The sequence below is a fragment of the Pseudophryne corroboree genome, chromosome 4, assembly GCF_028390025.1.
Source record: "Pseudophryne corroboree isolate aPseCor3 chromosome 4, aPseCor3.hap2, whole genome shotgun sequence".
Lineage (NCBI taxonomy): Eukaryota > Metazoa > Chordata > Amphibia > Anura > Myobatrachidae > Pseudophryne > Pseudophryne corroboree.
Window position 1 is genome coordinate 934,960,877 of NC_086447.1, and position 14,620 is coordinate 934,975,496.

General features: G+C 42.7%; 1 protein-coding gene across 1 annotated transcript in view; it reads right to left on the minus strand.

Annotated features, from left to right (window-relative positions):
- USH2A (usherin) overlaps window positions 1-14,620 on the minus strand; it is a 1,656,840-nt gene that overhangs the window by 1,536,430 nt on the left and 105,790 nt on the right. Inside the window, exons 3-4 of the mRNA XM_063919430.1 lie at window positions 4,636-4,771; window positions 1,180-1,243 (exon numbers count right to left, since the gene is read on the minus strand). Coding sequence (XP_063775500.1) covers window positions 1,180-1,243; window positions 4,636-4,771 — 200 coding nt within the window. The remainder of the gene's footprint in view (window positions 1-1,179; window positions 1,244-4,635; window positions 4,772-14,620) is intronic.

Here is a 14,620-nt window from a genome sequence, read left to right on the forward strand (position 1 = left end):
AGTTGTGTGGTGAGGGACTAGATTTGCTTCTGTCTGGCCACATATTTTATGACTGGCAGCCACCAGCACTGGTTTTGCCTATTATATTGAACATGAATAATTTGAATTGGTCCTGGACCACCAACCCAGGGCACCCCTGCAAGTGTCCCGAGGCACCCCAGGGAGCCACGGCACACAGTTTGGGAACCTCTGCCCTATTCTCTTATAACCAATACTTTGTTTTTGTTCCTCTCCCGACTCACTAGAGGACCCTCGCCTTCGTTCCCATTCCCAGGTTTTTTTTTTGCTTTCTTTCCTCAGCTCTTTCTCTTTTTGACTCCTCAGCATTTCCTTCTTACTCAATATATAGGGATTCCGCTTTGCAGTTCCCTAATGTGAATGTCAGTTTACTACAGCCTGTTTGTTGGCCGTTCGTCACTTATATCTCTACGATGTCACACTTTAGCTGTGTTCAGAAAAATTATGTTTGATTTCTATGTTTATGTTTTGTATGGCGTATTTCCAGACATTTGTTGCTCATGCCTTTTTTATGTCTGCTTAGTGCTGAGATTTCTGTAACCATTTATTCATTCAATAAAAATGTTATGATAAAAAATAAAAATAAAAAATTGGTCAGCATATTCTGCACCCCTCAGCACCCAACTGACCCTAGGTGAGAGCCTAGGTTGCTTAACCGATAATTTGTCTGTGCCTCTACAGCATATGGATATCATACACAAGTGTTTCCCAATGTTTTTATTTTTACAAAGATTTGGAAAAGTAGATTTGACTTCTCAGAAGAAGGCAATACATGACGGGCCAATCAAATGCCACCTTTTCCGTGAGAAGACACGCCCACTGAAGAAAACACACAAGCAGGAGTACATTCAAATCAGAAGAGACATTCACGTAATGTGTTGAATTTTAATGCAGCCTATCAATTTGTTGAGAAACAGTGACATCTGTGTGCAACCTAATTAATATTCATGAGGAGGTTTGATTTCTAATAAATGGTATGCAGGACACTAGTTCCTAGATAGCTGATAAGCTTTATCCTAATGAATACTAGTTCTGTCCAAAAAAAATGGCCTTTGGCAAATTAAGGAACATTTAATGTCATATACTTCATGTGCAAGTTTGGTTGATTTTAATAAAAATTAAATGAAATAAAATAAAGACAAAATGTTATTTAAATGTTACCTGTTAGTAAGAGCCTCCTTATACCACCGGAAATCTTGCATTCTTCCAATAAATTGTTCTGTACCTGGTGATATAGAAATACTGTATACATGCCATTGCCTTTACAAATTCTTTATTTACGTGCAAATTAAAATGTGTGCCACAGTTCTATGGGGGGAAATCAATTGTTTAAAAAGTCAGTTGGGTGTCTGTTATTTCCTCTAATAGACAGGAAAAAACAGACACCCAACCGACTTTCAAACAATTGAATTCCACACTATGTATCACATCTTACATCTGGGGGACTACAGGTCCCAGCTAAACTTGCCAGCCTCTTTTAAGGTCTTTTAAGACTTGTAGTTCCGAAACAAAGCCACAATTTGCCTGCGTTTAATCCCTGACAGTGCCACGCACGAGTAACAAATGATAACAGCGCCTTCATTCTTTACCAGGAGAATAAGACTCATATTTTCTGTGAAGAAGATTTTGTACCATTCTTTATGCTGATTAGCAAGGTGGCAGGGAGGCCGCCTCATTAGGCTGAAGTAATGAGCCAGTCCAAGTGCCACCTTTAATTAGCAAAGAGATAGTTACAATTGTTCTTTAAAGACGTAACATAAAGACAAAAGAGGGATCTCCGATTGTAGGTGCCAGCAGCCCGCTGTAAAGCATTTATATTTTAATTAATCATATTCTAAGGACAGAAGACTGTTGTGATACAAATAATAAGATTCAATGTATCCACAGTTATTAAAGGGCATGTTCACTTTCAGATACAGTATGTGATGTCTTATGGAAGCATTAGCCGCGCACAAATATCCTGTCAGCACCAAGCACTATCTGCCAGTCATTGGCTTATCTACTGTAGGTGGCTTTTGGTAATGGTCACAATTCTAGACAGGCTTCAGGTTGGCGGATAGTGATAGGAGTCTGTGGTTATTTGATGGTGATACGACTATGGCTGTGTGATGGTGACAGGAAGGACTATGGCTGTGTGATGGTGATATAGCTATTGCTGGGTGATGATGATATGACTATGGCTGTGTGATGGTGACAGGACTATGGCTGTGTGATGGTGATATAGCTATGGCTGGGTGATGTTGATATGACTATGGCTGTGTGATGGTGAAAGGACTATGGCAGTGTGATGGTGAAAGGACTATTGTTATGCAATGGTTATATGGCTATGGCTGTGTATTGGTGATATAGCTATGGGTGGTGTGATAGTGATAGGACTATGGCTGTGTGATGGTGACAGGACTATGGCTGTGTGATGGTGATATAGCTATGGGTGGTGTGATGGTGATATGACTATGGCTGTGTGATGGTGAAAGGACTATGGCAATGTGATGGTGATATGGCTATTGTTATGCGATGGTGATATGGCTATAGCTGTGTATTGGTGATATAGCTATGGGTGGTGTGATGGTGATATGGCTGTGTGGTGGTGATATAGCTATGGCTGTGTATGGTTATATAGCTATGGCTGTGTGATGGTGATATGGCTGTGGCTGTGTATTGGTGATATGGCTATTGCTGTGTGATGGTGATATAGCTATGGCTGTGAAATGGTGATAAGGCTATGGCTGTGTGATGGTGATATCGCTATGGCTGTGTATTGGTGATATAGCTATGGGTGGTGTAATGGTGATATAGCTGTGTGATGGTGATATGGCTATGGTTGTGTGATGGTGATATGGCTATAGCTGTGTGATGGTGATATAGCTATGACTGTGTGATGGTGATATAGCTATGGCTGTGAAATGGTGATAAGGCTATGGCTGTGTGATGGTGATATAGCTATGGCTGTGTGATGGTGATATAGCTATGGCTGTGTGATGGTGATATAGCTATGGCTGTGTGATGGTGATATGGCTATGGCTGTGTGATGGTGATATAGCTATGGCTGTGTGATGGTGATATAGCTATGGCTGTGTGATAGTGATATGACTATGGCTGTGTGATGGTGATATAGCTATGGGTGTGTGATGGTGATGTGGCTATTGTTATGTGATCTTGATATAGCGATGGCTGTGAAATGGTAATAAGACTATGGCTGTGTGATGGTGATATAGCTATGGCTGTGTGATGGTCATATGGCTATAGCTGTGTGATAGTGATAGGACTATGGCTGTGTGATGGTGATATGGCTATAGCTGTGTGATAGTGATAGGACTATGGCTGTGTGATGGTCATATGGCTATAGCTGTGTGATAGTGATAGGACTATGGCTGTGTGATGGTGATATGGCTATAGCTGTGTGATAGTAATAGGACTATGGCTGTGTGATGGTGATGTGGCTATGGCTGTGTAACGGTGATATGGCTATAGCTGTGTGATAGTGATAGGACTATTGTTGTGTGAAGATAATTTGTAAAATAATTACCCGTCCCCTGTTGGCATTCTCAAAGCTGGGATGCCAGTGTCGGTCATGTGACCACCGGCATCCCAACAGCCAGGATCCAATACCGAACCCCGAATAGTGCCAGAGATAGAAAGAATAAAATACTCAGTTACAACTGTACACTGCATCTTAGGTCAGTTTGACTGTTTATTGGTTGACTTGAAACCATTACTGACTTCCAGGAGTGAGCAGCTCAAAGACATTCATTCATCCTCTTTAGTTGCTGGGCATATTTAAATGCCATCTGCCGTGACTTTTGCCCATTTCTGTTTATGACTATATGCCACCTGCCCTGACCTCAGCTTGTGACATCAGCTCTGTTAGCCACCTGCCCTGATCCCAGCTTGTGACCTCAGCTCTGTTAGCCACCTGCCCTGACCTCAGCTTGTGACCTCAGCTCTGTTAGCCACCTGCCCTGACCTCAGCTTGTGACCTCAGCTCTGTTAGCCACCTGCCCTGACCTCAGCTTGTGACCTCAGCTCTGTTAGCCACCTGCCCTGACCTCAGCTTGTGACCTCAGCTCTGTTAGCCACCTGCCCTGACCTCAGCTTGTGACCTCAGCTCTGTTAGCCACCTGCCCTAACATTGGACCACATTGTTTTTACTGTATTGGTGTACTGCTGTACTGTTTGTTAATCCCTCAACAGAACTTGTACAGTACACGCAACAGATTATTGCTTGAGCTTTATAATTCTGTAACACCGGTAGCATGTTTTTTTTCTATTTTTTTCCTCAATTTTTTTTATATTGACATTTATTCCTTTCATGCCAACCAAATTGGAATTGGCACATTGTCCCTTACATAGAATTTGCTCTGATCTTGGATTGGAAGAGATACGGTGGAAGCTGTTACTTTATAAATAGTTGACTGGGAGGCTGGTGCATATTCTTTGATCTTTGTACAGTACATGCATACTGTACTTTAACAAAAACTGATTTCTCAAAATAGCTGTCCACATCAAAAATGCCCCCCAAAAAAACGCAAAACATACCTAAATACAAAATGTGTTCTCTTTTATGCAAATTAAGATAATTAGCTGCAAGGGTTGTAATCATTAGAAGGGTACTCATACCATTGATGTTTTGTCCAAGTCTTATATAAGCATCATTATCAGTATCATAAATCGGATCAGTGAGATGTCTTGAGTCAAATGCTGTAAGGTCTTCGTCAGGTCCATTGATGAAGAAACTTATCTTGGTATAGTGAAGCTTCAAAACATTAAAAAAAAAAACATACTGATAAAGAAAAGGCATGTGTGCAGTATGGATGGTAGACATTCTGGGTTTGTTACATGGGGCACATCTTAAACAATTAAACAACACATATGTGCATGGCAACTAATCAGCGTTGAAGTAACATGTATCAAGTGCATTCTATAAAATTATAAGTAGCAGTTGATTGGTTGCCATGGGCAACTTCTCCATTGACACACTCCTCCAGTCTTTTCACTGCTTCATGTATAGACCTGTACATTTAGTCAAATAAGATGCCATTTATGTGGCTCTCTAATAGATTGATAGTTGATAAGCAGCGTTCAGGAACAGTGGGATAACTTGTAAAACATCCATTATCAGCTGCAACACAGCCATGTTCCAGAAATGTAGCAATGGCTGGTGAAGGAGAAAGCCAATATCACTCTCCAAGGAAGGGGCAGATGCTGAGAGACGGAGTCCTCATAAAACTGCATTAATAGCAACAAACCAAAACAGGGGAGAATCAAATCAGCACATAAAGCTAGCGTACAACAGATGAAACACACAACGAGGCACACAGTACTAAAGCAGAAACGGGAAAGAGGATGTAGTTATTAAAACAATCAAAAATATTCTTTAGATGCATCAGTGAAAAGAAAAAAATGGAGGAATTTTAAAGTTAAAGCTGAAGGGAAGTAATGTGTGATTGAGACAAAGAAACTGTAATCTGCCTAAATAACAATTGAAAAATGTTGAAGAAAAAAAAAGTTAACTACAGTAGAGAGGGTAAAGTTATACCCAACGTTACTGTGACCACATAATCATGAACCACTCTGAAAACTGTTCTCCAAAATGTACATGATCAAGTCTATTCAAAAGTTTGAAACCCATCTAATATATGACCCGTACATAGGGGTTCATTTACTGAAGGCCGATTTCCATACCTTTTTATCGATTTAAAACTGATGAAACTTGATCTAAATCGATGTTGGGGTTCCGGAACTCAAACACACATTCACTAACAGACTATTTTTTTATATTATCTTTTACTTTTAGAAAATGTGTGTTTTAACTCCTAAAAAACCAACATTGGTGTAGATCAGGCTTTTTCAACCAGTGTGCCGTGGCACACTAGTGTGCCGCGACCAGTTGCAAGGTGTGCCGCGGAGCCAGAGCAGCTTCCTGTATCTTCAGAGTGAACTGTTGGCCCAGGCTCTTCTTTGAGGATCAGTCGTGCTCCGGCCATGACCTATGACTTGAAACTGGTGTGATATCATAGGTCACGGCCGCCTCGTCTCACCATCCAGCCAGCCCACCTGCCTGCATACACATCTTCCAGTTCCCGCCTGCATACACAGCTTTCCTTGCCAACCCACATCCACACCTGCCCAACCACCCGTTGCTCAGTATTCGCAGAACTCCACTATGAACAACCCTCGCCACTGAGGGACAGGGAGGAGGACAGCTGATTACAATATTTGTTATTTTATTTCTCCTGTGGGGAACAATAGGATTTCAATAGGATTTATGTGGGGAGAATAATAATTTATGTATTTATGGGGGGAACAATGTGGGGAGCAATAGGATTTATGTGAGGAGCAATGTGATTGTTTTTTCTGTGTAGGCCAATGTATGTGTGGATTTTTTTTACTGTGAGGGCCAATGTGTGTGTTTTTTTTTCTGTGGGGAAATAATGGTGTGCCTTGGCAATTTTAAAATATTGTTCGGTGTGCCGTGAGTAAAAAAAGGTTGAAAATCACTGGTGTAGATCGATATTCATCCGTTTGAAATTGATAAAAATCAGTGGAAATCGAACTTTAGTAAATAAACCCTCTAGTCTGGCACAGTCAAAAATTAGTTTAACTTCTGACCTACCAATTTTAAACTTAGTTCCAGGATTTAGACCACACATAAAACACAAGATCTGATTTGATCAAATTTGGAACTTAATCATAGAGGTGTGTCCTTTTACACTATGGCCTTTTATACCCTCTCGGTGCACAAGGTCCCGTGCCTCTCGTCATTCCTCTTGTCTATTATGCCTAAAATGTGCCTCTTTTATTTGCATAAATAAAACAACAGGAAGTGACAAAACTGCATTGCCTGCGTATAATGACCACTGGGGTGTGTGCGACATTTATACCAGTGACGTCACATGCAGTCCGCGGAGGCAGAGCCTCACTTGTCATACTCCAGTATACACCAAAGTTTTGACTATCAAAATTATTATAATAATACAAATTTGTGGATAACTCACTTTGAGCTCCAATCCTCACAAATTCTTCACCAAGATAATAGACAGGATCTCCCAATTTGGTCAAATGTCAGGATTCATGGTTAACATTTTGTTGTCTGTAGCTTTGACTGTGTCCCCCACCACTTTTCATCCTTGGGCAAGATCTTTACATCTAACCTGGGCCCCTGCTAGTATCCCTTGTCTCATTATATGACTCACCAAAACTCTCCATATGCAATATTCACTGAATATGGTCAAGACAATTGATAAAATTACAGCCAAACCTCCATCAGTCGCAAAAATGTGCAACTTTCTATTTTGGGACAAGCTCATCTCATTAAGATGATGTACTTTCCGAAGATTTTGAATCCTTTACAATTATTGCCCCCTTTGCTGACAACTAAGGACAAACTGGCCATAAACTTGTCCTTTTGTCCTTATTTGGAATGGTAAAAAACTTTAAATTAAAATATTACAAAAACTGAAGTCAGAAGGGGCATCGATTTGCCCCACCTTTCCCATCATAATCAAGCTGCTATTTGTCATTAAATGAAAGATTGGCTCTGTTCAAAAAATCTATAAATGCATTTTGATCTAGAACAATTGTTATGCAGTCAGACTGACACATGACAAAACTAGATATCCTGCCCCGGGGTCTGGATAATCCCATGTGATTACCACAAGGATGGTGTGCTTTAAACTTATACACGAGAATGCCTGCTCTTCGTTAATTCTCCCTCAGCTGGGTAATCCTGACTTTCATAGTGGTTGTGCAACTCTTCCTTTTGTGTCCTGGTCATTTGTGGGGTTATCTTCTATTTGATTGCTGGTGGATAGTGGGACTCACAGACTCATGATCTTTGCTCACGCCGCTGATGGGTCTGAGATTGTGCACCCCTGCCCTTTCACCTTCCTTCCTTTAAGCCCAACATTTGGCAGGATGTAGTGGAGACCGAGATCGTTGGAGGTGCATGATACTGGCCGATCTCTGACTTTTTTTGAATGGACAAACATTTACAATGCAAAACCATGCCTTGTAAGTGATTGACCCTTTAAAAAAATGTCAGAGATCAGCCGGCATCAGGTTAATGCGCTCCATTTCATGGCAGCTTGCATTCTGTTTATGTTTTTATGTTGTGAATCTGTTGTATTTCTGTTAGCATTCCAGGTTTTCTCATGTACTTGTACTTCTTTGGGGTACTGTTGCGGGATGCCTTTGGCAAGTCTGTGTAACTGCAGCCTGTCTCCTGTATGTGTGGCCTGTGCAGTCTCACCTGTCAAATAATTAGGCCATTACCTGTTGTCTGGTTTTCCAGCTGCAGTTAATTTGTGTTTCAGGAGGCTTATCCTTTTTCCAGCCATTCTGATTAGGGCTTGCTCCCTTTATTACACAGCTAGCCCTTCACCAGTTATAGCTTCAAGTTCCTGTTTGTACCTGGTCCTGGTTCTCATCCTGTGGTTGTGAATTGAGTCTATGAAGTTAGTGCTGTCTGTTCCAGTTGCCAAGTCTGCTATCACTGCACATAGTGAAATCCTGCTCTGAAGCTGGTCTCAGTATCAGTGTCTCTGGATCTCTGCTCCCCTTCAGGGGGTTCTGTTCCAGTTCCAATTTCCGGGTTTCTTAAGAATCCACATCAGACAGTTTAAGCTAAGTCCTGGGATTTTTCATTGGCTATTTTTAGAGTCTGAGTTACCTCTTGTATTTGATTATTTCTATCATCCTGTGCATTGTTGCATTTATTATCCATTGATATTTAGTTGCTTATATCATCCTGGGCATTGTTGCATTTACATACCATCTGTATTTAATTATTATACCACCCTGTGCATTATTGCATTTCATATACATTCAGTGTTTTTTATTACTTCACCCTGTGCATTGTTGCACTTACGTGCATTCTGTTATTATCGCCGTCTGCGCATTTAGCAGCGTTACTAAGCTTGTGTCCAGTGAACGTCTCACTGTACTGCATTTACTCTTGCCCAGGAGTCTCATGTGCGGGTTAAAGCAGTGTCATGGGTGTGCCAGTGAACGTGGCTACATTACCAAATGCAGCTCCACAGCCACAGAGGCCATGGTTAGAGGGGGATGTGGTCAAGATGCCGGCTGTTGGTATCCCAGCAGTCGAAATAATGACAGTGGAATCCCGAAACCCTTTAGAATCCTGATGCCAAAACTCCGAAAGGGTGAGGGGACCGACGCCGGAATCCCGACAGCCGACATCCCAACTGTAAGTAAAGCCGGCAGGTTAGGTTTAGGGCCATGGGAGGGAGTTAGCTTTAGGCACCAGATAGGAGGTTAGGGTTAGGCTGTGGGGGGAGAGGTTAGGGGGTTCAGTATGATATACCCATGGACGGGATGCCTGCTGTTAGTATAGCGACAGCGGCATCCCGTCCATCATAATCCCAACAGCCCCCCATTTAGCACCCTAACCCTCATCTTTTCCCTACCCTAACCCTCCCTTTTGGGTGCCTATCCCTAACCCTGCCCGGTGCCCAAACCTAACCCTACCCGGTGGTGCCTAACCCTCCCTGGTGCCTAAACCTTACCCTCCCTGGTGGTGCCTAACCCTCCCCGGTGGTGCCTAACCCTAACCCTCCCTGGTAGTGCCTAACCCTAAACCTCCCTTTCCCACTGCCTAAACCTAACTCTCCCCACTAGGTGCCTAACCCTAACCTACCCTTCTATGTGCCTAACCCTAACCCTCCCTCCCCGGTCCCTAATCCTAATGGTCCCATGTGTGGACTCTAAGCCTAACAAAACTTCTCCTGCGGAAACCTAACCTACCCCCCCTACCCCGCAGCAGGACGGAAGCATGTCCTGCTGTCAGGACATTCGGGATGCCATCTGTCTGTATTTTGATGCCGGCATCCCGATTGGCGTTGGTATATTGACATCAGGATAGTGTCCTCCCTTGGGATCCCAGTGTCAGTATATCGACCACCGGGATACCATTCATCGGGAAGCTAATTACTTCCCGAAGTTAGGGTTAGGCTGAGGGTGGGTAAGGGTTACGCACCCCCGGGGGGAGTTAGGGTCAGAATGCGGGGGGAAGGAGGGTTAGGTTCAGGCATCGAGGATGGGTGGGTAAGGTTTAGGCACTTTCACGGGGTGGTTACGTTCAAGCACTATTGTGGAGGTCAGGGTTAGGCTGCGGGAACAGAGGGTTAGGGTTAGGGGAGAGGGGAAAACAGCCCACACTCACCCCTATCGGACTTTCACTCTTCAGGATCCCGGCATCGGTATTATGACCGCCGAGATCCTGCAAGCCGCATTTCATCCTGATCCCGTTAGAGGAATTGAAGATGAAACACTGAGGTTGTTGTAGGTTAAGTGTCAATGGTGGTACGAATGGTAGACTGTTTGGAACCACCGACGCAGTTGTACTCCCACACGCTGGTGCACAAAGGGAAGCCTGAAATTATCATTTGCAAATGATCGCAGCCGCAAATATGAAAAAAGTCACAATAGAAAATGTAACTGCGTTCACCTCTGTATTAGGCCCTTTATCAGACAATGGATGTACTAGTCATTTGTGGCTTCAAAGAAGTGCAATAAACAACAACATTACATACATGCAAATTTCTATTTCATTTTATTTCTATACGACAGAGCAAAAATTATGTTTTTAAAAAGTTTCTAGAAAAACTACACCTGATGAATAACAGAAAAATACTCTTTATGTTATTATGTTTATACATTGCACAAGAGCGTCAGCAATCAGCGGAAAGGACAAGTCTCTTAGAGTAAAATAAATCTTGGACAATAACAAATTATATTTAGATGATTGTCATATCCTGATTTTGTCCCTTTGAAAATCACCGCGCAGTCATTCAGCAGCGCGGGTATAGTGCTTGTGTATATATTTCCTTTAAAGAAAGATGAATTGTCTCCCATTCAGATACTGAGTGATTGTTATCAGGGAATCGGGGGCCGTGATGAAGCGTAAACAGTGCAGATGTATTAGTTAAGCGCTGCAAAATTACCATTGAATATCATTACGCTGCTTGTAGATTAGGCCGTAAACTGCCTTCCAGGTACTACAGCTCCAATTTCTGTAAATTGTGCATTTTCTAAAACCATTACAGTGCTGAAAATCACCACTTTAAGAGGAAAAATTAAACCTCTCCGTTATTATTTACGCTTTGCAAATATCTGTTTAGGACGTTAAACTCCCGGGTCGGGCTTTTTTTTTTTTTTTATCCCTGTTTTTTTTCACATCCCGCTATCTCTATGTTTGAATTTCATTACAAAAGCTTTTAAACACAACAAGTTCAGCTGGAATTGTATTCTATGTAATATTATTAAATGTATATATATTTTTACAGCCTGTTACTGTCATTCAGCCCCGGACTGTTATCATTACAACAGATAGAGCCATCCTCCTGTGTTATTTGTAACATTATCTGGTGTTTTACAGCGTCTCTGTGCATCACCGAGACATACAGTATGAAATATAACTGGGGGAAAGTTCTCACTGGTGGTAATGCATAACAGGGATTGTGATACTATTTTTACTGTCGTTACCCAGCCAAATCCTGACGAAGAGCCAATTTCCTTTATCACATTAACACAGCCATGAGGGAGACACATTTGTTCAAGTCAACTACACTAAAGATACTATTACCATTGCAGCATATACATGGTTTATATCAGCTGTATTCTCCCAGTATGAGGGAGCAAACAATATATTAACACCACCATGACAGTTTATTTAAGAAAAGAAAATTGTCTCGGCGGAGAGACAGAAGTTAGCAATGTATAGCTAAGGCTCACTGTCACCGATCTAATAAAGGCAATAATTCTTGAGCAAGTTTCTTTATAGCGAGAAACACTCCGGTGATAGTCCTGTCATATCACTCAAAATAAAAATGTTCTTTTATAACTTTAACTACACCTTAGAAAAACAAAGATTTTCTTTCTCCTCTTTATTCTTGTTACGTTGTTAAATCATAGCAAAAATACACATTCAATTTATTTTATTTTATTTTTTATCTGTATCTTCATTATTTCTGCGGGTTACAATTTTCCCCGGTGGTCAGTTCCGGATGGGCATCGATAGATTCCAAATAATACAATGTTTGTGCTTTATGTTGCTAGGGAAGACCATGGGGTAAGATGTATGGGAACACGTACAGCGCCGGTGATAGAAACATTTATATCAATGTCGGTAACCAGGAGGGGTTCGGAGGCTCAATATTTATTTTCTTGAGAGGGGAAGAAATGGAAATAACAGATTGCCTGTGATATCCATACACGACCGCTGTCCAAGAAATCTATAATAATAACATTACCAAAGATCAGCTTTTGTGTTACATATATATATATATATATATATATATATAGTACGTTGGAGTGAATATAGCGCCTAATGGTGTGGAGAAATAATAAAAAATTGGGATACAAAGATACGCTTAGCTTCCTTTATATTAAAGTCTTCAGTCAAATGACCATGGTGGAATTCAAGTAATATTCAAAACAAACAAAGAACAATAAAAACATAGCGCAACCTGTTATGGTGCAAGGAATGGTTGTGCATATATACATTTTTCTCATGTAAAGGAACTGTATTTAGAAATTGTTGCAAGTTCCAAAAAAACAGTGTAAAATGTTTTTTTATATATAAAAACAATAATTTAATCAACATAATATTCCAAGTGGCAACCGAAAGGTATTGCACATACAAGATAAAAAACAATAACAAGCTTATCTGCCCAAACACTGGGTCCAGAGACAACCGGTTCCGTAATCACAGATATTCCAAACGGTAACCAATAGGTAGAAAACGTACAAGAAATAAGATAAAAGAAGGCTTATCTGTCCATCAAAAGGGGTCCAGAAGGCATAAGTTCCAACGCACTTCGTCCAAGCTTGTGGACTTCATCACGAGTTTCGTCCTAGCTTGTGGACTTCATTGTTAACATAGATACAAAATTCTAATTCGGAGGACTATATATATATATATATATATATATATATATATATATATATATATATACTGTATATATCTCCTATATAATAGCCCAGATCTGTGACTTTGTGCTTCATTTGCTAACGCTGGGCGGAGTCACAACACTGGGCGGAGTTAGTCAAATGAGTCACAGATCTGGGCAAATCTATAGGAGCAGAAGCAGATGGTATGGGCATGTCACAGGCAGGGGTGCATACCTCCCAACTTTCTTCAGGCAGAAGGAGGGACACACACACACACACACTGTGAAAAGGGGGCGTGGCCAACGAAAAGGGGCGTGGCTTCACGGGAGCACCCACGCTCGTGAGCCACGCCCCCGTTTTCCTCAGTGAGGGGGCATGCCCAGCGCTCTGTGAGCTGCTGGCATGCCCCCAGGGGTGGATTATGAGTCCGGGGGGCCCAGGGCACTTGAGACAGGGGGGGCTATCTCATTGCTGTGCCTGCTGTGAGTTTGGGGGCGTGGCCTAATCGCGATCACGTGGCCACGCCCCCTTATGCAAATTCCGGGAATTGTTGTTGTTTTTTTAAATGGTATTTTGGCCCCTCAGCTAGGGGTAAATCCAGAGGGGGTGGTCGCTCCCCCCTACACACCCGCACAGGCAGAAGAAAGCAGGGAGACTGCTGCCTCCCTGCAATACCACAGACCTGCCAATACGCAGCAGCATGTGCTGACTGTAGCACAATGCTGCCGTTGTTGCTGGCAGGACAGGGGGGGGGGGAGCTTCTGAGCTGGGACAGAGCTACTCCAGCTGGGGGGCCCCCTAAAACTGTGGGGCCAGCAGTACGTACCCCCTGGGCCCCCCCCCCTTAATCCGGCTCTGCTGCCGGACCCCCCCCCCTTAATCCGTACCCCCTGATGCCCCCTCTCCCTCTGTCTCCACTAAATAGTCCAGTGATTTTCAACCTTTTTTTACTTGCGGCACACCGAACAATATTTTAAAAATGCCAAGGCACACCATCAGTTCCCCACAGAAAAAAAAACCCAACACACACACATTGGCCGTCACAGTAAAAAAAATCCACACATACATTGGCCTACACAGAAAAAAACAAACAATCACATTGCTCCCCACGTAAATCATGTTGCTCCCCACATGAATTATTCACATTGTTCCCCCCATAAATTCTTATTCTCCCCACAGAAATCCTATTGTTCCCCACAGGAGAAATAAAATAACAAATATTAGCCCCTACCGGTCAGCTGTCCTCCTCCTTGTCCCTCAGTAGCGAGCGTTGTTCATAGTGGAGTGCAGCAAATACTGAGAAGTGGGCGGTCGGGCAGGTGTGGATGTGGGTGGGTAAGGAAAGCTGTGTATGCATGCGGGAATTAAAGATGTGTATGCAGGCGGGTGGGCTGGCTAGGTGGTGAGACACAGCGGCCGTGACCTATGATATTACACCGCCGTGTCTTCAAGGCATAGGTCACGGCCAGAGCACGACTGATCCTCTAAGAAGAGCCCGGGCCAACAGTTCACTCTGAAGGTGCAGGAAGCTGCTCTGGCTCCGCGGCACACCTTGCAACTGGTCGCGGCACACTAGTGTGCCACGGCACACTGGTTGAAAAAGCCTGAAATAGTCTATTCACCGCTGCTCTGCTAAGCAGAACAGCGAGTACAGGAGCTTCCCCCCCCCCCCCCAACACCGCAGGACACTGCG